This window comes from Lissotriton helveticus, chromosome 3_1, assembly GCF_964261635.1.
Source record: "Lissotriton helveticus chromosome 3_1, aLisHel1.1, whole genome shotgun sequence".
Classification (NCBI taxonomy): Eukaryota; Metazoa; Chordata; class Amphibia; order Caudata; family Salamandridae; genus Lissotriton; species Lissotriton helveticus.
This window is the reverse complement of record NC_136061.1, coordinates 105958013-105983104: the sequence shown is the minus strand read 5'-3', so window position 1 is coordinate 105983104 and position 25092 is coordinate 105958013. Positions and strand designations below refer to the sequence as shown.

General features: G+C 40.6%; 1 protein-coding gene across 1 annotated transcript in view; it reads right to left on the bottom strand.

Annotated features, from left to right (window-relative positions):
* The window catches only part of WSCD1 (WSC domain containing 1), a 296810-nt gene that overhangs the window by 193620 nt on the left and 78098 nt on the right, over positions 1-25092 (bottom strand). The window contains exon 2 of the mRNA XM_078683536.1: positions 19786-20472. Coding sequence (XP_078539662.1) covers positions 19786-20221 — 436 coding nt within the window. The 5' untranslated portion in view covers positions 20222-20472. The remainder of the gene's footprint in view (positions 1-19785; positions 20473-25092) is intronic.

Genomic DNA, 25092 nt, shown 5'->3' with positions numbered 1-25092 from the left:
TGTTGGTTCAAGAGCCAACACTCTGAAGTTGGAGAACCCCTGCAATTTTGTCTGATTGCATAAATTAGGAAAGAAAGGAAGAGGCCAACAGACACCTTGATCTCTTCCTCAATGTTTAAATTATGTTCAGGGTGTTTCATATAGCCTGTCCCTGTAGTATTTGACTCAGCAATCGCAGGCTCAAGGATGGGCCTGAGGAGGGACATGTCCTTTTCATTACAGTAGATTTGATTTGACAAAAGCAGAGCCGGAATTGAAGCATGAGTAAGCGAGGTCAGTCTTTTTATGCAAAGACCATCACTTCAGCATCTCCTGCGACTGCGCACTGAGGGAACCCCTCCTGAGCCCCTTCTGTGCAGTCTACTGTGCTACCTGTGCTCAGCCAGGGACAGTCTGAGCCTTTGTAAGACAGCCATTATAAATAATATGCTTATTGCTGCTGGGCAGCTTGGTGTGCAGTCTTAGCTCAAAGTGGTAGGAATCCATCAGCAGGGTCATAGCTACCATTGAGTCCACCATGCCACTACACCAACACCAGACGCTGGGCGGCAATTAGCTCAGGGCCTCAACAGTACTCAGGACTGGTGGCATGGGAAGGGAGACTACCAGGACAGGTGGCACACTACCTTGAAATGAAAGGCTTCCTCTGAAGTGATGGGCTCGTCTGATCAATAAAATTTGTAAAAGTGAAAGACTGCAGTACTAATCATGCGTACTGCGTATCAGAAGCCGGGCCCCCGTCTACAGCCTGCCTCCCCTCCTGATGGGAAACAAACGGCTGCCTCGTTGTGCCCTTCGGCCTGCCCCCCCCCGACAATGAGATGAATGGAGTTCTTTTAACTCCGCCCAGGGCTATTGTACGTGCGCCCCAAATAGAACCTCATCCATGGCATTGGATTTCACCATGCCCCCTATTATGATGTCACTGCTGTAGCTTGTACCTGCAGGTCGAAGAATACTCTGCCCTTCTGGCATGTTCACAGCAGGACATGTCCAAATCATCTTCCTTCACCCCCAGAAAAATGTCATAAAGTCAGCTCCCGTTATTACCGAGCAGCAAGTGGTCATCTATTTCCAGCTGTTCGGTGCTTTTTCTCCTTGTCTTGCCGCTCCCCTCATGATAATAGGGTGACACCCCATGCCCATTAACACCATCCGCCCTTGCTTTTTTTGTTCTCCACCTCTGTCTCACAAGATCCTAGAATTCAAGATGGCTGTGATGGAGGAAGCTTGTAGCAAATGTAAATCGATGAATAAACTAGTATGAGGGAGTGCACGTTAGGTTTAGCGGCCGAGCGTTTGTTGGAGCAGGAAGTTCTCCACCATCTTCCTGAAAGACATGTGTCAACAAACATTTTACTCTGGGCTCATGTCAGAGCTTTAGGTAATACACAGCTATTTTTCTGTCTCCGATTTGAGTTTCACAGTAGTGGGATGATGAGAAGAATGGCATTCCAAGACCCAGTATCTCCACACTTAATTAGTAATAGTCACTTACATGACATTTAGGTGTGCAGTTAAAATGTTTTGCATTTACAACCATAAAAATCAACGTGTAATCACAGAATCAGGGTTTGTGTACACTTACAAACGCAAATCTGATTACTCTGGCACAAGACAGCAACTATGTGCTGAAAGTTTCTGCAAGCAAAAAATTGTTATAGAAGAGGCAAAAGGAAACAAAATGGTGCCATGATGCAAGAGCGGATGATGGGGGTCAGATAATGGCCAAGAAAAAACTTGAGCATTCCTCCAAAGGCTATACGTTGTGAGAATTTACAAACATTGCACACAATGTATAATTCATCTTCCATTTTTGAGCGAGACGCTATAGAGCAGTGGTCCAACGTTTTCAGAACCACAATCCAATTTTTAGTAAGACAATTGTTGTGGGTGATTTTTTTTTTAATGTATCTAAAACATCATGCAGTAGTGGCTTGTCAGTTACAGACAGCACATTTTCCAGTGAAATGGCCACTATATTTACATAGAAATACAGTTTTATTGACAAAAGTATTTTGCACACAAATACTAATATGTGGAATTTGAGTTTCAGTAAATATTATCATGTGTGCATCAACAAGAACTGTCTTGATTGATTTGTTTTGATCCGATTTTTAATCTTTCTTTCCATCACACTTCAGATATACAAAACAACTTGCTTCATTTTGGTTTTCCTAACTGCTGCATTTGTGCAGTTCATTTATGGATATTTAAATGTTGGTGTGTGTTGCAAAACAATGACATCATGCTGCCTATCCTTTCACACTCACTCTACCCCAGCCAGATTGTGACATAATGCACTTTTTATTTTTCTGACTACAAAGTGAAAGCAGTTTGTAATTACCAATCCCTATGTTAAACACAAACAGAAATGTGTCAAGAGACACAGCCTGACATTTGACCTCTGATTTGAAGTGCAGAAAATGCGACAATATAAATGCAGAATCTAAAGGCATCTTTATTTATTGTTTGTACTTTCTGACCCATCAAAAATCGGCTCATGGCCGAACATGGGGTAGCGTCTCACCGTTTGGGAAACGCTATTGCAAAGTGTATGTGGGTTAACGATGCCGCCCTGTAAGCATGGATGAAACCATCTCAGCAAAAGGAAGGCGTAAGTGACCTTCAAGGGATGCAGTGGCAAGAGAACCTTCCACATATTCATGATTCGTGCCCAGGATGACGTTTCTCCATAGGGGAATATTTTCTCTGTGGAAAAAAGGCAAAAAGTTGTCTACCTACTGAAAACTTTTCTGACTGAATAAGTGTGATGCTTTCGTGAAGTCCACAAAAATTGGAAATCGGGTCTAAGCTACCAGAACATTGCGAGGAATACAATTCCTACTTTCAAAAAAGATTTTGGGCCATATGTATCAACATTCCGTTTTGCGATTCGTAAATAGCAATTTTTAAGTAATCGCTATTTAGAAATCGCAAAATGGTATATATGTAGGAATTGGCTATTGTTTAGCGATTCCTTGAAATTCCTTAATTGCGATTAGCAAATTGCTAATCGCAATTAAGGAATAATTTCCCATTCATTTCTATAGGCCAGGAGGCCCATAGGAATGAATGTGAAATTATTCTCAATTTGCGAATCACAATTTGCTAATCGCAAATTGAGAATAATTTCAAGGGTGCAGGGGTGTCTCAAGAACACCCTGCTGCACCCCTGAAAATGACATGTGTGCACATATGGTGCACATACATGCCCTGAGGGCATGTATGAGCGTCACATGGCACCTTTGGTTTTTAAAAAAAATGCTTTTTTAAAAGAATTCGCAACTTACCACCAACTAGAAGTTGGTGGTATTTTGCGATTCCTTAGGGCATTTTGGAATTTCTTTTTTCCTTGATACTTTGCTTTTAAGGAATCGCAAAACTTGCAATTCCTTAAATGCAATCGCAAAATAAGGAATGGCAAATTTTGCGATTCCTTATTTTGCACCCGAATTGTTTAATACATACTATTTTGCGAAAATGGGTTCGCTAACCCATTTGGCCTTCATACATATGGCCCTTTGCGAATTAGCCTCCGGCCACACAAGTGATCGCATAACTCTCTTTGAGCCTGTAGTGATCTTGGTGCCAGAGAGACCATTTCATGTTCATTGCCCCAATACAAACGTTTCAGGTATAACTTTCCTGGTCCATTAAACAAATCATAAGGAAAAGGCGGATTGTTTCTCTGTTCTTCTAGTGATCGGTCCTTAAAGGTGCTGGGCTTTGTGTGTCTTATAAAATAATCAGAGCTCGTGCTGGACTAGTCATACCTACAAAATGTGGTCCATTGTTTCATTCAACGTTTGATAATCAGGTGACGTCGTGCTATATTCTAACACATTTTTTTAGCTTCTCAAAAGGTTTTTACATCTACTCCTTTATCCGAAGATATAAAAGGAATAGATACATTTCTTTTATCATCAATGTGTTTTTGTCTTGTTTTAATAGAACACTTGTCACTTCTTTTCTGACAAACGTTGGGCTTGATTTAGAGTTTGTCGGACGGGTACTTTGTCACAAATGTGACGGATATTGCCTATGACTAATTACAATTGCCTTAGGATATCACGCACCTGAGAAACTGTTTGGATTGTGGACACAAATGCTCATTTAATCTGGCCACTGGTGTAAGAGAGTGATGAGATTTCATCTCTCTGCAAACAATTCACCCGGAGTATTGAGGTTCAGGTAATTAGTTAACTTCCACTGATGCTACATCTGTCTGTTTCTAAATGTGCAAGGGAAGTCACACCATCCAAAGGTGGCAACATTACTTTTTGACAGTGCTTGGTGCTTACACACCACACTTCTGTGCCCACTGTTTCTTCAGTCTGATCCTGCAGTAGGATAGGAGTTTCATTAGTCTGGGGTCTGAGGGTTTAGTTCTTGTTCACTAGATGTAATGACGAATCACTCAACTGCACCCTTCTTGCAGTTACCCACAATGGAAGGTTGCTAGGTATTTCCTTTAGTAGGGAATCTGAGAGGTAGAGTTTCCTCAGGTTTACCTCCCAGCATGAAAGGCAATTTGAGCTTGATTGACCAGAGTTAGGAGAGATGTCATGAATTCAAAAAAGTCACATTGGCGTAATGTTCAAGGAGAGGGCTTTGGTTAGGAACTGGACCAAAATGAAGTGCTCTTTAGCAGCAAACGTGCAGACCGGAGGCAGGCAAGCTTTGTGCACTTTTCAACCACACCGGAGGAAACCTTGTCACTATTAATAGTCTCTGATTTCTCAGCCCTTAACTCTTAAGAACCTGTTTTGATGGAACACAGCTATGTGTGCAATACACCAAGTGGCTAGTCCCTGAGAACTATGTGACTTATGACTGCAGAGAGAATGCTCTCTTGACTTAAGAAGAGATAAGAGCCTTTCTGTGAGTTGTTAGCCCTTATGTACCTTTACTGATTGTGGAAAGTAAAAAACTAGGAACAATTCAATGTTCAATTTACTAGCTCTGAACAAAGGAGTGGATATTACTGGTGCATCACACAGGCCCCCGCAGCCCCTGGGGAGCGGGGGGCCTCTAGCTCAAAGGGGCTCCCTCGGCACTGCACTCTGGCTGAAGAGCTCCTGATTGAGCCCGGATGGGGCCCCTCTAAGTACCGTGCGGGGAGACCCCCTCACTTTTCGTTACGCCAGTGCCCTGAATGCCATCACAATACACATCCAATTTAGGCCATTGAAGCATCTAAAGCATGAGTAAACAACCATTTAGAACAAGCTCTCTTCCTGACTCTCTTCCATTCTTAAGTAATGTAATAGGATCCGCAATTGGGTAGCTGAGAACTGTAGTAATTAAAGAACAAAACTGTTAGGCAAAACAACTTGGGTGGTATGAAAGCAGTGTTTGTCCTTTGTCTACAAAGATTTTACATCTTCCACCCCTAACAGAAGGCACAACTGAGCAGCACAGAGTAAGTAACAGTTTGAGTGTCTAGATGCGAGAATAAGTGTGCTAGACGTCATTAACAGATTCTGACTAAGTGGCAAGTGACAAGGGTACCCTGCTAGTACAAAACACTGCACCTATACAAACAATAAAACATTTCCCACATTGAATGTGTACAGTACAGTGCAGCATGCATGCAAAGTCGTAAACACTTGGGGAAATGAAAACATTTCTCCCTTCTAACGCCTGCCTCAAACAGGCAAGTGCAGGCAATTCCACAGGCAAGCTATTGGGGGAAAGGGTTGCACTCTTGTTGTGAGTTGTGGTTGAACTCCCACACTGCCAAAACAAAAAGCAAGCAGATTTCAAGGCAATCATAGCATCACCTTTGGTAGCTTGGTTGGAGTAGCACAGAAATCCCCAAAGAAGATGTACCTATGGCATTGCATCAATAATTGTTACATCTATAACATTACGGCTACTTAATTTTCACAGGAGTTGCCAAGGGACTGATGAGCATTGAGGGCAGTAATAATGCAGCACACGCTGAAAGGGGAGGAGATGTGTCTCCTTGCATAAGAAGAAAAGTACTTCCTTCAAAATAAAAATGCACATACTTTCTCAGTAGCAATTGAGCAAAACGACTACAAACTATTTGCAATCAGCCCAGACAAGTAACACAAAGCATCCCATTTTGGGTCAACCATCAATCATCATAACTCCCAAAATAGGACAGTCAAGATCTTCTTCTACATTTTTCTCTAATTTGGTTTTCACCACAAATTAGCATTTCAAAACTGAATAAAAACTGATGTGTCCTCGAAATGCTTAAGTCAGATAAAGTACACAATCTAAATGAATAAAGATTCCCATTCTCTTTGTCCTATATTCCTTTCCCATTATGCTTTTCACCACTCGAGTTATGTATAAAAAGTATGATCCATATTAACGCTGCCCTGGGGTTCTGAGGATCTCTACCCTACATAATAAGTGCAACGTAATAAACATAATAAACTTAAACAAATAAATTCAATTCTTCTCCTTTTAATGACTTTCCTGGCACAGGGATGGATACTGTAATTTCACATGATAGCTGGATTAGACATTACACAGTAGGTTGCTGCGATCCAACATTCAGGGTGGAGCTTGTTGCATACTCAACAAACAAGGAGGTGCATTTGGATCCCTTGGAAATCAATATCCAAGATGTTCTGGTAGCGGTAGATAAGTGCCCTAGTGGTAAGACACATGGCCCCGATGGGGTTCCATCTAATCTATTTAAAGAGAAGTCCTCTTTATGGGTTTAAATTGATACTTGTATAGCGCACTACTCACCCGCAAGGGTCTCAAGGCGCTTGTACGAATACCGCTGTGAAACCCATCCTGGCTTTCCCTGTGAGGTGTCCACTCCTGGGCACCCCCAAGGTGGAGGCCAGGCATCCTTAGCGTTGTGGGGGCCATTGTGGAGATTAAGCAAGCTATTACCCAGAGTTGCAGAGTGGGACTCCATGATTGGAATAGGCACCGAGGCGAGAATTATCGGGTCCGTGGAATTTTCGAGGTCAAGACCCGCCGAGACGGGGAATTGAACCCTGGTCCCGGACTAGTCCTCTGCATCAGGGTCTGCCGCTCTAACCATTGAGCCACACTTCTCTATTAACACAAGTTTTGAAGGCAGCAGATAGTTCATTTCCTCCAACTTCATGGTCTCACACATCTATCACACCCATCTTTAAGAAAGGGAACAAAGTGGATCCAAAGTATTATTGTCCTATCCCTCTGATAGACTCCACAGCCAAGTTGGTCTTCTTAAAAAGACTTGAGGGGTGGGCTCAAGCGAATAACATCTTCTCCAATATGGTTTTAGAGCTATTGATTAATAAATATTTTGTAGCAAGGGTAGGAGTGTTTTTTGGTATCTATGGACTTAAGTTCATCGTATAACCATGTCAATCACTCTGAACTTTACGGGATATGATCTGGTATTGGGATTGATGATTGCATTGTCAGCACTTTGAAGCAATTAGATACTGCTGTGACCCTAGTATTAGATACGGCCCAAGTAGGGAGATAACCAACCACTTTATGATTTGTACGTGAGTTCACCAGGGATGTGCCCTTGCCCCTTTTCTTTTTACCTTGTACATCAATGGACATGACAAATTTGTTTGGAGTTTTGGCTACGTTCTCCTTGCGCCGAATACCAGCCTTACTCTATGCAGATGACACGGTGCTCCTAACCCGGACCCCACTTGGCCTTTATTGTCTATTTACAGAGGATCTAGATCTTACCATCTACCATTCTGAGACACACATAATTGCTTTAGGTTCGAAGACACTTAAAACTCAATCTTTTTTTATGAACCAAACTAAAATCTCCTCCGTCCCGCCTTCTTCCTAATTGGACATTTTATTTGATGATGAGGGTACTTGGAATCTGATAGTAGGAAATAAGAAAGTTGTCTTTGCAAACCCTGTATAAACTTTATTTAATTTTGCTACTACAATGGGCAGCAAACCCGTCAATAACATTGCGGTGTAGAAGTGCAAATCCTTATCGATTGCCACTCATGGCGAGTTGGTTTGGGACACCAAAGTAACTGATGCTATACAGCAAGTTGAAGATGTGTTTATGAAAAGACTTTTGGCGGGCCGCCAGAGCACTGCTACCCGTCTCTCACCTAGAGCTGGCCATTGACAATATAGCAGCCAATAGTAAGTCAAGCCCTCTCCTCCTTTGACTATAGGACAAAGGAAGAACCGTTCGATATTACTTGACTGCATTGCTTGGCTACTTCCCCACACATTTGCCTTATATTAGGTATTTGCCTGTGTGCCCCAGTAATTCTCGACCGACCATTCATTTTCTGTTTTTTAGAAACTTTATGGGCCCGATTCACAGAACTAACTTAAGACAAAATCCTAAACTTACTACTTTTGGTATTCACAGAAGTTAGGATATTGTCTTAAGTTTGTCTTAAGACAGACTTAAGACAGACTTAAGACAAAATCCTAACTTAAGTCTGTCTTAAGTCTGTCTTAAGTCTGTCTTAAGTCTGTCTTAAGACAAACTTAAGACAAAATCCTAACTTCTGTGAATACCAAAAGTAGTAAGTTTAGGATTTTGTCTTAAGTTAGTTCTGTGAATCGGGCCCTATATGTTTTGGTTCCTATTTTAGGTTTCTATCTTAAGGAGTGCTATTCTTCAGCAATGTGGCTAGGAGAAGCGTGGCTCAGTGGTTAGAGGAGAAGCGTGGCTCAGTGGTTAGAGGTGGCAGACCCGGAAGCTGAGATCGGCCGTGGACCAGGGTTCGATTCCCCGCCTCAGCAGGACTCGGGCTCAAAAATTCCATGGACTCGACAATTCTCGCTCCGGTGCCTACTTGACTCACGGGGTCACACTCTGCAACTCTGGGCAATAGCTTGCTTAATCTCCACTATGGCCCCTCGCGGCGGGATGCCTGGCTTTCACCTTGTGGATACCCTGCCGGGGTATCTCACAGGGGAATACCAGGACGGGTTCCCTAAGCAAGCGCCTTGATACCTTCGGGTGATACGTGCGCTATATAAGTCGCATTACATTCATTCAATCGCTGCCATCGGTTCATATGTCTTGTAAAGTTTATGCAAACTGCCATTAGATTGAGGAAGGACTCATGATCCTCTAATTTATTTGTTTTGAGGAATTGTTTAATATATAGTAGTGTGTAATCTTAATTTTTGTTTTCAACAAATGTTTTATTTACATACAACAATCGATTAACGTGGTTTTTCGAACGTGTATCGTAATTTTAGGTGCCTGCTGGTCATCTTGTATGATGTTTTTATTATGTATTTATGTCTTTTATGGTTTAAATTTGAACTGAATAAACAATTTTATACGGCACGACTCAAAATAAATGACATAAAGTATACTATTTTCCTGGGTGGTACCAAAGTGATGCTGCAATTCTTTCCAACATTTACAATCATCATGTTCAAATCAGGGAACAGTGAAATTTACTTGTATCCATATTTCAGGTCATGAATACGAGTTGCACATTTCGACTGCCCTCCCTCATATTGTCCTCGAGTACTGTGTTTAGAACTAACCGTCCATTGTAGGATGTCTGAAGGCCACAAGATAGTGATCAAAGCCCCTTCTTCAAGAGTACACATCCCAGGCTTGGGTTAGCCATGGTTACCTGGAATGTCTTCTTTGTTCACCTGATCCTGGCTTTCAGGACTTCCTACATTTGCTTCTCCACAATAGACATTCACGCTCACCTTCTGAAATCTGTATATTTCTTGCATGAAAAAGTAGCCTTTCGACTTCACCTACTCCTCTATACTGTGCAGCATTCATTTCAATATATAGCACCCATAATAACACGATTATGCTGGTTGAATAGAGTTTAGCCTATGCAGGACATGTGAAAAAGTTCAGCAGATGTATATTTATAATGTATACAGATGCAAACACTCTAAATAGGGTGTACATGTCCTTTTCTTCATTACAAGTGGTTTGTTAATTCTGATGGACGATAGGTTGTGCTGTGAGCTCAGGCAGCCATTAGGAGGCATGTGCTACGGTAGAAGCATTTATGAAACCCTTCAGTTTTGGCTGATACAGTACTCATGTGAAACCTTATTAAAAAAAATCTGCAGGTTAAGAAAAATTGGGAGAGGAGGCATTGAAGCAAGAGGGGGAACAACAAAAGAAGAAGACAGAGAAAAGGGGGAATACAAAACGAGTCGAGTGGAGTTTACAAGTACTCATTACGAGTAGCGGCTGACATCTGCGGGGAAAAGGGGGCGGGGGCCTAGGTAAAACATTATTTTAAAAATTATACAAAACATACAACTTACCTAACAGGAACATCCTTGCTCCGAACCTTTTATTGGCAGGAACTGGAACCAGATGCTGGAACTTCCTTGCCCAATCCTGGCGCTGCTCACATACATCATGTGAGCAGCGCCCTGATTGGAGGGAGTGGCCTCACTCCGCACTCCAGAGCACACTAAAGGCCTGCACTTGCTCTCAACCCAGCTGTCTTAAGACAGATGAGTTGAGAGGTTTAAAGTGTTCATGTGTGGATGGCTGTTGCAAGACAGCCAGCCAGCCAGCCAAAAAGACATGCTTACTTTAAACAGTGCATTAGGCAGCCAACCCTCATCCATGCTGCTGCCCCGCCCCCGTCCTGATGCTCAGCTCGTGACAGGGGTGAAAAATGAAATGGTACTATTTTATTTTTCATCTCTAGGGCTTTGGAGGGGGGATTTTAAGTGGGGCAACGCTCCTCCGCTCCTCCGCTCCTCAGCTCCTCCGCTCCTCCGCTCCACTGGAGAAGCCACCCATGGTCATTACGTTATTTTTTATACATTGAAAAGTACATTGAGGCAGACATCCAAAAATGATAGCATTACTGAGACATACCAAAAGCCAGCAGGTCGAGTCATTATAATGTATAAAGTGTGAATGTGTGTGAAGCAGGCGCGGCCTGGGCAGGTAAGAGCGGAGGGGCGGGTTGGGGGGGAGTCGACATACGATAACAAAGGTAACATATAAAAAAAATGTTTTCTTTTTTTTTTTTTTCCCTCTTCTTCCTATGTTAACTCAACGCCCACCCCGCTGTCCTGCTACAGCGCTATACCGCTCTTACCTGCACAGGCCGCGCCTGATGTGAAGCACAAGCCCAGAGCCATATGCTTGTGCACTACTGCTACATATTAATTGCTAGAATAGGAAACAATATTAAAAATAAAAAAACATCAGGGTCTTCTTGTGTCATTTCCGTCTCCCTAACTATTGTATCACCTGGACCTCTAGTCTCTCCGGTCCTATCCTAAGTGTTCACAGCTCTTCATTTCCTTTCAAGGGTAATATCATTTGTTGACCTTCTATTCATTTTTGATCAGCTCTTTATTTTCCGCCTTTTCTCTCTCATCATTAGCATCTTTATATTTACAAGGCCTCGGCGAAAATATCATTACAGTGGTACCATTTTGGTAATTTTGCATTATGTTCGTTATGCGCAATTCCTTAAACTGGGCCATTATGACATTTTGATGTAATTATGTGCTATTGAAGGTAACAATTTGCAGTGAATGTGCCAGCCATGAACAGCTGTTGTTTGTGGTTCTTTCGTTTTTTTCTTCACTTTTTTAACAAGAAGTCTGTGCTTCTGTCAAAAATTGACACGAGGATGCATTTTTCAGTAAAGTACACTGTTAATTGTCTGCTTTGCATTTTGCCTAATTATGTGTAATTTCGTACAACTTTGACAGCATTTGTTCATACTTATGTGAAAGCCAATGACACCAATTTCGCACACCCATACTATTTACCTGATGCTTTTTTGGCTAGGTCATATTTAAGCTTGATTTAGGGGGACATTTAGGGTTTGACAAATGTGATAGAAAATCATAAATCGGTGGGTCTCCTTTCCAGAGAAACCTTTGATTCCCCCATATCCTTTTTAAGGCAGGATAATGCATGTAATTAACATGTTAGTCTGGTGCTTATTTCATAAAAGAAAAAGTGCTGGGCCTAAAGTTTTGCTGAAAATCCACAACCAGGGCTACAGAATATCTGGAGTTCTGAAAACCAAGGCTGTATATCTTTTTTTACCTCGTGCTTCTTTCATCCACCACCAGACACTCCCTCTCCCTTTATCTCCCTCTTACAGGCTGCTTTTCATCACTGCCTTCTTTCTTTGTCACTGTTTGCCATCTTTCTGTTCCTCCTTCTTTCCCTCTTTTGTTTTTTTTCTCTCCTGCTCTGGATAAAAATGTCATGAGGGAAAATAAGTGCTGGTGGCAAAACAGTAGTGCTGGTAGGCGCCACCTTCAACCACTGGCTCAAATTAAGTCCAGTAGTCTTAGCTAGTTCCACCATTGAAAACCTTTATCTGGCAGCTCATCCACCAAGCAACCACTGGTTAATGAACACTAGAAGCTCCAACTTCTCTAGGAGGTGCCTTCAGACATGAATTATTCCTGACTGGGAACGCCATGGAAGGGCGAATCAGAAATGGCCTTTCATTGATTTGAGAAAACTCTAAGCGTGGTGGGACCATTTCCTTTTTCACGAAAGCAAACTCTTACTTTGTGGGTTGATTTCTATTTAAACTAGATTAATCATAGCATTACATTTGTGATGGAACGGTATTTCAGGATGGTAGTAGGGCTCTGCAAAGATGATGAAGAGTTATCAGCTTGGTTAAACCAGTTGGTGGGGGGCGTGAAATGGTATCCCTGGAGATGGCTTCTCACTGCTGAAGATTCTTGCCTTGACAGCTGTGCAGTGTATTGGCAACCAAAGGATGCAGTTTTCTTGGTTCCTAATTGATATAATTCACAGTGGAATTCTGCCTGTTACTTTTGGAAATACTATTTGCTGTTGTACATGAGAGCTTTCAAGATAAAGCTTTTGGTGCTTAAACAAATCTTTTTTATGAGCCTTGACTCAACTGGAAATTGCTGTTACCCATGGTAGCTGCGTGCTGTTGTTAATTAAAACTTGGCATGGAAATCCCTTATTTTGCTGTTTTGAGATGTGTGATGTCAATTTTGCATCATTAGAGGGTTCAGTGCAGCATGATTTACATGTGTATGAGAAAGTGCCTCTTTATGCATGGTTACACTCATTTTCTGTGGGCCAACGCTTCTGTTTTTTTGACTCTGTGCACTGGGACTCTGTTAACTAGGTCCCAGTGCATGTACTCTAACCTACAAAAAATGTAAAAATGGGCTTACTCTCTACTTTTCTTTTTACCTTCCCAAGCCGCCCATATCTGTCAAAAATACACTCATGGCATATAAAGGTAAATATCACATATGGACCACAGAACTATTGTGATGTCCACTAGTGTGACAAGACAAACATGACTCCAGGACTACACCTGTAGCCTGACTGCTATAGTTTTAAAACTTGCAGCCTGACAAAAATGACCCTTGTTGACAGGAAAACCCCTTCCTTTTAAACATTAAAGTCAACCAGGTGTGGGCCATTGTAGCCCCTAAAGCAATGTGTATGGTATTTAAAAGTAGGACTTGTAGAAATGTAAAGTTAACATGCGCAGACAGTGACTGACACCCAAAATCTATTTAGGTTACAGGGATGCTGGTCCATAGATAAATATTGGGAATAAATGTACAACATTACATATGCTCAGAACAGCTAGAAAAGTGACTAAATAACAATTGTTAATATTTATTAATATGCCAACTTCATGGCAAAGTCAGATGTTTCATACATATTAAAGAAAACAGACTTTTAGAAAGATAGCATTTGCCTGCCTGAAGCTTCTGGAAGCTAATTTATATTAGCCTCCAACCTGTCACCCCTGTTGGTGAATATCCAAGAGGAGATGTGGAAACGTATTTCAGAGCTAAAACAATGGCCTGGGTGGGGTGTGGGGAGGTGCATTTGCTCTTCAGGCAAGAAGACCAGTTGGGCTGTGCCCTGGAACTCAATTTAATTCAAAGGGGCTGGTGAAGTCACAAGCAGATGTCAGATGACACCTGGACAGGCCCCTTCTTTTGTCCTCCCAGCCAGACAGGTACCAATCCAAGTGGGCGGAAAGCTGCCACCAAGCTGATTTGTAGTGACCACAGAGAGTCAAATCTTTAGAGCATTTGAATTTTACATCAACATGCTCTTAAATGCTGTCAGCCCTTGTTTTTGCAAAGTTTGAACTGAACACAATTGCTTCCTTAAGCACTAGAAATTATTTTTTTAAGATAAAAGTTACATATTTTGAGTGCCAAAGAGAGTTGGCAAAATGTCAGCAAACTGGAAATTGAAAAAATGAACAGAAATGTATGAAAAGCATAATAGATTGCATTAATTACACTGTTTCTATCTCTAACAACAACATCAATAAAACACATTAACAATATTGAAACATTTGTATTGAGTAGATATTCATCCTTCCCAGTGTGTACTTGAACATTACTTCGTCAAATTTTCTTAACAAACAAATGTTACCTTAATTACAGAATTCTTAGAAGCCAAGATTACTTTATAAGAAGTCAAAATACCATTTTCTCCTTTAGGAAAGCTAAAGATCCTGGTCCCGATGGACTTTCAACAGATTTCAGCTCCCAATTTTCTGATGTATTATCTCCCAAGTTGGTTGAAATGTTTAACTCTTTTATATCTGAAGGAAGTGCCAAAGGGTCTGTTTTGGAAGCAGTCAATACACTTGCTCTCAAACAAGATAAAGGTAATCAAAATTTTAAGAATTTTAGGCCTATATCATTGATAAATAGTCATGGTAAAATGTATGTTAATTATTGGCTACAACGCCTTTTTTACGGTCTCTCATAAAACCTGATCAATCTGGTTTTATTCATGGCTGTATCTCCTCAGGCAATGCTAAAGCTTTAATAAATGTTACATTGAAAGCTACTTCCTTCCTTCTCTACAAAATCACTTGATGCAGAAAAGGCAGCTAACAGGATTAATTGGGACATTTTGTTTAAAACAGTGTTGTGTCTGGATTTGGACCTAAATTCAATAATATGATAAACATTATGTACAATAAAATCAGTATTATTTTTTTAAGTGGATCGTTTTTCGTCATATCTTAAATTACCGCTTAGTGATAGACATGTTCCACATTATTATTTCTCCTATGTCTAAAACCTTTCCTAAATCATATTATAAATAATTCTCAAATTTCAATGATGAAATAGAGGTTTTTTTAACCTTATGTTGATGATATTTTACTGTCTATGTCATATCCTGATGCTACCTACCACCTCTTTTAATGTAAGTTACCTTTTATTTCCAAGGTGTTTGACTATAAACTTTGTTCTGATAAAACAAAATAGTCTGTGTTTAGATTCCATGTTTAAATATAATAACTTCTACTCGAGCTTTAAAATATTAAATATCTAAAGGCCCAATCAAGATGTCTGAAAGAACGTGACCGACAGGCTGCCGGTGATGGTCTGCTCCAGAGCCAGGATAGTGGTCCGACTTTCACATTATGATCCGGTCGGTTAGTGCTCAGCGGTCTGCGGGATCGACCGACGTCTCCGAAAGGCTCAAGGATGGTCAGACCGTAATTCCTACAATGGGAGTGGTGCCTGCAGAGGCACCGCTGTAGGGATTACAATGTCCCTTTCCCTCTGCCTTAACATGGTGTCCAAGTGCCATGTGAAGGCAGATGAAAAGGGACTGTGGAGGCCTCTAGCAGGGTCTCTGCGCCTGTGGGCCTTAGCTATGGGCCCAGGGGGCACATGTGGTGACCTCCAAAGATCCTTGCACTATGTGTCAGGCACCGCCTGGTGCCTGGCACAGGGTGCATGGATCTTTGCAAAATGCCTTTTTCCATTGCAGCTTGTGCAGCAGTCTTTTTACCGGCTGCAGCACAAGCCTCAATGGAAAAAGGCATTTCTCTGACCGCCTACACGACGGTTGCATTAATTTGTGACAGGTGGAACTGCCGACTACATGTTGGGCGATGCAATACCCACGGTGATGTCCGACCACCATCGTAATCAGGCCCTAAGTGTTTGATTAGATGAAGATCGTCCCAACACCATTAACATGAATTGTGCTTCAATCAAAGAAACAGTAATTTCACTAATTACTTGTTCCGATATCAGTATATGTTTTTAGAGATTCGGATTGCACTTTGTCAACAATTCCTAAGGAAGAAGAAACCTTCTAGAATTGCATATTTCAATGGCCCAAAACAGGTGGTGGGCAGTCAAATTTCTTAATGTTACACAATATCACTATGTGTTTAACAAAAAAGCCTGCTATTTGTTTCATAATTATATTCTCAATAGCACTACAAAGTGGGCTAGTTTGCAAAATATATTAAGGGTCATTTCTCTTTCAATGAAATACTGCACATGAATAATTGGCCCAAACTGAAGAAATCCCTGTTATATAATCACACTAGGTATTCATTGTAAGAATTCATATTATCTAAAGTGTCTAATTTTAACAGTATTGCCTTTTCTATGATCTGAGTTAATTGACTTATAAAAATTAATTACCCGTTGATTTTTTGGGAAAGCAAAGCACAAGAAAGTTATATCTTGGATTTCTTAAGCAACATTACTCCTTTTAGAGATTTGCAATCTACATAGCAATGCCTCTACATAATATTTCAAATTAAAAAGAATTATATCGAATATAATTACTTCCCAATTTTATTCCAAATTAAATGTTTCAGATTGTTCTACAAAATGACATTCTTTCTTGAGGATGTATAATAGCAAAGCTTAATTTAATTATAACGAGTTTCACCAATTCATATCTCCAAGATCTATATCTGAGTTTAATAGGCAGTAAAAAAGGGATTTATCAATATGTTGGTCTGATATTTTATGGGATAAAATGTAGACTAAATTTCACTTAAACTCTACAGATGCCACATTCACTCAAAAATATTTCTTTTAATTTATAGTAGATTACAATGTACACCACGTAAATGCATAATGTTCTAATATTGCTAATATTGATAGTTGGGCCTGACCCTTTCTACAGGGTCGCTCCAGATTATTTCCTTCCATTGCTGAACCCGTTTTTGTCGCCTTTTAGCCGTAAAGTTGTTTTTTACATTATCAAGGCAAAATTTTAGAAAGTTGAAATTTTTCTCCCTAAACGTAATGTGCCTTTCTCGATGTCTCCAGGCTCATATGACTGTTAATGGCTCTCCTGTGGTGTGATGTGTATTCCTTTCAGTCAGGGGACAAAGGTGTTCTGGGTGAAGAGGGAGTTGATTTTCTTGACAGGGTGACTGGGAGGCATTGTGCCCCACCCTGATTATACTTCAAAGGCACCTAACTAAAGCACTCAAAAAGTAACCCAATACCTGGCCTGCTCTTGCCTTTGTCTACCTAGCCAGGGAATAGAGATGTACTAGTCAGAACTAGTTTGAGAGTAGGCCAGGGATTGCCCCTCACACACACAGGCTGCAACTGGGTATAAAAATGGCACCCTCAGAACCTAGAATAAGAATATTCCTGACTCTATAGAGACTCAGAAGAAGGATTACCCTCCAGTCTGAAGCTGTAGGAAGGCTGGACTTTGCCTTTAATTAACCCAGGATCACAGAAGTAAATCCAAGGGTTAGTTGGCTGACCGGCTGTTTGAGCTACATGGACAAAACATTCTTCCAAAGGCCTTCCCAGCAACTGTCCAGCTGACCAGCACCAACTGTACCTGCCTGGACCCTGCTACTGGGCTCTGCTGGAGTGAGCCCTGACACCCCAGGAGATGCCCTACCAGATCCCGGTCCCTTGTCTGGTGTAAGAGTGTACTCTTCCAACCTGCAAACTGCAAGAACTGGACTCTGGGAGAAACTCCAGAGGTTCTGGGCTCTTCACCTCAGAAATAACTATCCCCAGGTCTCTTAGCAAATGCAAGCAAACTTCACTGAAGCCACTGTTGGATCTACATCCGACTGCCGACATGACCTTTCAGACTATAGACTTCTGACTTCACCTTCACAGTGCTTTTCATTTCAACAACAAGCGCCCTGCGTTTCCTGCCAACATGAAGCTCCGACAGGCGACCAGCACTTTGCACCACCAATGGCCACCCTGCTAATGTGTAGCTCTAACTGAGGCTCCTCGTGTGGAACTGGACTAAGTTAGAAGGTAAACTTTCCACTGAGACAAACCTAGACCCTGTATGAGACATGTGCTCCGTTGTGGTCAGCCTGAACATTTAGCTTCAACGCAGTCCAGAGTGACCAGATAACAGCGGTTGGCACTTTGGGCTTCTTGACTCAATATTGCCTTATAACTTTAATAATTCATAACTCTGGTTCTTCTAACTATTGTTTTTTTATTGCTTTGGTTTTATTTGATCTATTTAAATGTACTCTATTTTCCTAATTTGGTTTGGGATTTTTCTGGTGTTGTGTTTTTACTTTATTTTTGCATGAGTGATGCATAAATACTTTTCACATTGGCTCTATGTTAAGCCTAGCTGCTTTTGTGCCAAGCTACAGCAGGGTTAAGCACTGGTGTATTTTATGGCTCTTGTGGTTCTCTCTGACATGGACTGTTTTTACTATTTGAGTCGGGCACTTCCCCCATTCAACTAATAACCCAATTTCTTACATTTACGTTTATTAGGTCTATTATGAATTGCATTCATAAGTTGAATGTGCCTGTTACTTTCAAAGATTTTTTTGGGGAATTTCTTTAACTTTGAGCACGACTAGCTGTATTGACAGCGATACAAAAATTAATATTTTTCTTTCTATTGAATATCAGGAAATCACTACATATTGGAAAGCTTTTCTAGGCTATCTTTTCTTTCCTAGTAGAGTGGTTTTTGTGCAGTCCACAGGATTCATATTGCATGTCTTCCACCTACAACCTCATTAAAAAGATATACTTTAGTTACCGTTTATCAATTTTGTAATCAAGAAAATGTATTGGTAATCAATCTTCTTGTTTCCAAGATGACATTTTTTATTATACATACTGTCTTTATATGTCTACTAAACTTAAATATATTTCTAATATTGTTCACACCTATATATGCATAAGATTTAAACTCTTTATATTTGATTATGTGTCTCCCTCTTTCTCTTTTTCCATACATTTCCCCCTTTTTCTCAATTTTTTATTTTATATCTATGACAGCATCTTTTTTATAAATTTTATTAATTTCTACTTTCCATCATTGTAATTTGTTTGTTTATAAATGCTTTGTGAATTATTTTGATTTAACATGTTTCCAATTGCAAATTCCGGAAACATGACTGTTTTTCATAATATTATTGCCCTCTAATTGTATTAATTTCCTTAATATTGTTAAGTCTTTTGAGAACAAGCCGCCCTCTTCAAATTGTTTTTCAGCAGTATCTGCATAGCTATACATTTTACGCTCAGGTTAACTACACATGCTGCTATAAACTGTGAGGTTCAGTTGATGTATGTGACTCTGTGGCTACATCCTTTACAAAATAATTTTACATTCATAACATAATTTTAATAATTTGCAGATTTCACAATGTTTTTGTTGATAAAATGGATGAAAATAATACTGCCAGAGATAGTTCTGCAAAATTGACGTTTTTTCCACAGATACCGTTGCCACGTAACTTTATGCATAATACAAGAAGATGCAACAGTTGTAAAGCTCTGCAGTCCTTCCTCTGCTGTCACTATGACGCTGAAACCCAAATTCCACAAAGAACCAGACAATATTTTCCAAACCACTTTACAGAGCTTTGCCATTGTGTGTGTGGCTATCACCCTTGTCCATTTTTTTTATCAACAATGTATCCATGTAAGTTAAACCTAGCTATTTCAGTTCCAATCAGTGTCCATTGTCATGAACTATTGACCTAATAAACCTTAACTCTTATAACTAAATGAGCAAAGCAAACATTAATTAGATTATACTTGGAATATTCTTACCTTTGTTGATTGCTGTATGCTTTAGTTCTTGTTTGGCCCCCTTCCTTTGGTCTCTGTCATTCATGAAACTATGAAACCACCTTCGTCGTAGTTGTCGTAGTTCTGAGTTACGGGAGATCAACCAGCGGGGCCCGTATCTCTGATCTGCTTGAGGACTAGTCACTGGAGCATGGATCCATTTCATGTCAACCAAAACATGGGGAGTAAAATGTTCATTTTGCACAGTTTTGGTTTCCAGCATGTGGTCTTCTAGAACCATGCCCGAACCTGGCACAGCCTGTACACTTGATGCCCCGCGAATGCTCTGTAGAATTACTGAGCGAGAACTCTGCAAGAGTAAAAGGCTTCCGGCCATTAGGTAAGCAGCAGTGAGGAAGAAAAGCAGAAACTGTGTCCGTCGAAGAATCTTCTGCAGTCTGAAGAAAGGTTTGGCCATGCCCTTTCTCAATACAGAAACTGGGCTCCTTCACATCAGTTTCTTGGTTAGGTAGAGTACATCCAGGCAATGAGATCATCCCATCCTTTCATTCCATCTCATCGAAGGGTTAGTATGTCCAAACAGAGTGTGCCATTTCTTAGAAAGTTCAAGAAGCGCTGGGTATGACATCGAACAGGATAACTCATGGACAGCTCCATTATTTTAGTTTGCGGCAGTCCATAAATATAAATCCCATTAGGTCACAATACCTGCAATATCAATGAATATATTCATTAGATCCATCTTGTTGTAATTAACATGTCACACCAGACCATACATTTGAGGACCATCATTCATTTTCTAAGCCAGAACATGAAGGTGAGCACCTCTTTGTCTATAGTTTGTAACATATTTTCGTGATCCTAGAGCTTAGGGCCCTAAATTCAGTTAGCATTTTGTAGCACTAACCATACACATAACTCATAGACATTCATGGGCACAAGGTTATCCGGATGACGCCTTTGCCAACACCAGTCCATGTCTGCTATGAATGTTAATTTCAGACCGGGAGACCATACATATTTAACGGTTCTCCTAACTTACAAGAAAGAAATGCTCACAACCGATCGGGGTATCAATTATCAAACAAATAGCAATATATTGACAGCGGCTCCTACCTCCAGTCAACTCAATTTATTTATAAGTTACAGTTCTACAATTAGATCCATTGTACATAAAATATAAAATTGCAATGAAATCGACTTTTCATAGATTAAAATTTACCAAATCAATATATAATCTAAAAAAGAACATTTAAAAAAAGATACAAAATTGTAAAACACATAATCTCATTTACTAGATTATATAAAAAATGTTTGTCATCTTTTGATGAGCACACTCCATATTTCAAAAGCAGTGGTTTCAATAAACATAAAAAATATTGGTACAATGCGGGCACCCAAAACAAACGTGCTCCAAAGTTTGTCTGGAGACCCTGCAGAGATTTCAGTCTGTTGACTGGTAGTTAGCCCAGTCTCCTACAAAAAGATGTAAAACATGGCAGTCCACAAAACCTGCAACTGCAGTAGTGACATGCATACCCCTTTGACATTCTCATACAGCTGGTTAATATACTAACTAACACAATCAGAGAGCAATCTTACAAATGTGAAGGTGAAAGGACCTACTGTACACTTCTGGAAAATAATACAAAGATACGCAGCACTACGGTGAATAGGGGTGGGCGGAGTTTGCGGTCGAGCTACGCAAAGCTCCACAAAATGGTAAAAAATCTCTGCAAGCACACAGAGTTCCGCACACACACAGAATTGCTTGTTCCGCCTGTTTGCAATGCATTTTTACCGTTCACGAACGCTGTTTGCATGCTCGGGGGGGGGGGGCGGGGGGGAAATATCTCGCGAACACGCATTTTGAAAGCACAACAAGCAAAAAATTCCGTGAAGTCACGGTTCGCAGAATTTTTTGCCATTCTGCAATCTCTGCGAGCGGAACGGAATTTACCGCACAGGCCTAATGGTGAACCGGGTCGGGAGAGAGGTTTAAATCTTGAGGTAGTCAAACAGGGAAAAAGTCTGGTAAAGGGATAATTGGAGATTATTTCTTGGGAGCTGTAGTGGTTACCATCAGTAGGTATCCTAGAAATAATCCTTCCAAAGATTCTACAAAATATTCTGCAAGCCTTGTGTTGGCAGAGTGGGTTGGCAGTAATAACCAGCTGAAATAATGAAATATTGTTTCATTATCTGATTATTTTGTAAATGGATAGTGTTAATATTAGACCATCTGGTTCTACAATTTTTCAGCACTTGTTGTTTATTATTCGTAAGTGTGTCTCCTCTCTCGGGACCCATTTGATGTTGTCCAAAAGTGATTGCAAAATCAAGTTTCCTTACTATTGATTTTGAGAGCATTTTAACATTATTCATTTGCATGCGAAACTTTAGGAGATTGATGCAACATTTCATTGTCAATAAATTAGAACAGAAATCTTCCTCTTTATTATCAGATTCTGAAATACATGAAATGGAAAAAAGTTAATAAGATTCTTTTTTTAAACTAGAAGATCTTGATTACATTATAATTCCATATTGCTTCAGACAATGTCACAGCAATTACAGCCATTTCTTATAATTCCAGGCTGTTCTGGTTTAAACTAATTATAGATTTACTTATGGTTAAAGAGGCAGATATAGTGGTGAGACTGTCATGGAAGGAATGTTAATAAAAAATCAAATATGGGATTTTTGCAAATATACACGGTTGTTCTTTAAGATACAAAGGAAGACATTTAACATTTGGCAAAGAGGGAGTACGTCCATAAATTGGCGATCCTCCATTCCATCATAACTTAGAGGTAAGGGAACCACTCCATTTCTGCGGGTGGATCTTCAACCTCATCAGGACGAAACCTTGGCCTGTTGGTTCCTCGGCTACTTGACTACCGGCCACACTGGTGTTCACTGTTCTGCACCTGAATTAGGGTAGGTCGACTGTTACAGTCCTTTTCTCCCCAGGTATGTCATATGAGTCATTCCACTATGGAAAGTAAAAGTTTTGAATGTCTCCGACGTAAATTGAGAAGCATCCCCTGTTCCTCAAGTACTAAACCTCAGTCTCCATTACAGGTTGGGACCACATGGTTTTCAGGTTTTATTGCTGCAGATAGTGGAGATAGGTATTGGGGATCTGGCCTGGAGTTGGTTTAAATCCTTTCTTGAAGGTAGAGAACAAGAGACATGGCTTGCAATACTCCTCTGGGAAGATGCAAGCTTGTGGAGTACCACAGGGCTCTTTGAGCCATACTTCATTTAACATCTGCATGACACCATTTGCCAATCTTATTGAATCGAAAGTCCTTGTGACCATTTCTTATGCTGATGACACCCTCCTTCACCTCACCTTTGACTATCTTGCCACTGACAAAATCTCGTCATTCATTATTTGTCTGCAGGATATTCTACAATGAATGCACAAGATTTATCTTTAGTGCAATGTGGACAGAGCTGAGATTTTAATGTTTAGGAAGACCAGAGACCATTGGATTAATAACAGCTGGCCTGGGGGATGCCCCCCCCCCCTTTCCTTCTCCTATTCCAGAGGCTAGAATCTGGGAGATAACACAGATGATAAATTATTTCTGAACTTCCAAAATTTGCCGGTTGCAGACACCTGTTTAGTTTACTCTAGTCAATGAGGACATTTCTGGACATCCTACCATTAGTGAATTGGTTGAGTCATCTGGAGCCAAAATAATCTCCGAGGATACCTAGATTGTTTTCACATTTGATAAAGGGGTTCCAGGTGAGCAAGATGATATTAAACCATGCCTCTCAGCTGTTTCCGCTGGACGAACCTCTTTCAACTGAAGTGCACTGGCCATTGGGGGTGATTCAACCCAATACGCAATAGGAAATAGTTCTAGGTGTGAAATTTGACAATGAATTGTCCTTTCATTATTCAAATTAATTTGTGGTTGGCAAATGTTTTGGCATAGTACGCATGCTCAGGAAATGTCTGCACTTCATGTCGGCCCCAATACATATTACAGTGGTCTTGGAAAGGTAATGTCCGGGTTGGACTATGCCAATGCCTTATATGGGATTCTCCCGCAACATCTAGTGAGGAAACGTCAAACAGTACAGAAAGATGCTGTTAGGTTTGTTCTCAGTCTACCTATAAAGGGGGAGCATATTTCTTCACATTTGCGGAATTTGCACTGGATTTCTGTACACAAGTGGATTCATTTTAAGACTTCTCTTCTAGTGCACAGATATCTACACCACTTGGGACCAGACTATTGGTCCTCTATAATTTCTTACGACAGCCCTTTGAGAAAGCTGCACTCCTCCAATAATCACTTGACCACGGTTCCGATAGTCTGCCTAGCAAGAGCAGGTGGGCGACCTTTTGCTCTTTTGAGGCCTGAGGGCTGGAACAACCTTCCTTTAGAACTTAATCTAATGGGGTATGAAAGACTGTTTAGGAAAAGGCTTAAATCCTACCTCTTTGTCCAGTAGATGACTGGTTGGGTCTTTTTTTGCCCTTACTGTTCTGTTAGCACCGGGATACTCTTTTGAATAGCTGTGCACTTTATGTATCCTGCTTAACATAACATAACATCAAGCTTGGACTATATGAACCACCTTTATCTTGGCGTGCCGTAGTACAAATTAGAAGACCCAGGTGCTGCAAACCCCAGCGGCTCACCTTATCCTTCACATATTGAGGAGGGAGTCGGTTTGTGGTTACCTTTTGCATCAGCTTCTTGTTAAGAAAATTATTCTGTTCAAGGCATTGACTGTTATTAATCGAGCTTTCTACAAGCATGGTGCTATGTACTTAATTTCTAAGCTATTGGATTGTAATCCTCTAAGACCTCTTTGTTCTGCTGTGGCATTGCTTATAGTGGTACCTAGATTCCGACTTGCTAGGAACGGTGGGTGGTCTTTATTGGTACTGCACGTAAAGCCTGGAATAGGCTTCCAGTATCTCTCTGCACCATCTCACAGTATTCTGGGAAGATCTTAAAACTCATCTTTTCTCTCTCAGTCCATAGCTTGGTTAGCGAGCCTTACTTTAAATGTGTAGTGCCAGGACGCTCCTTGACATAGCTGTGCACTTAACAAATCACTTCATTCATTCATTTGTTTGTTCATTAATTCATACATTCATTTTGTGACATATCACAGGAATGAACTTGTATAAGGCCCTCTGGCAGATCAAAAGAACAGTTGTCATTTAAATCCCAATACTTTCTCTGGCATCACCTCTTGTTCTCCAATAATATAGTCCAAATGGGCAGGGTCAGACTAGAGCAAAAAATAGCCCGGGCACAACAATAAAAGGGGCCCCAATTAGCAAACAAGATA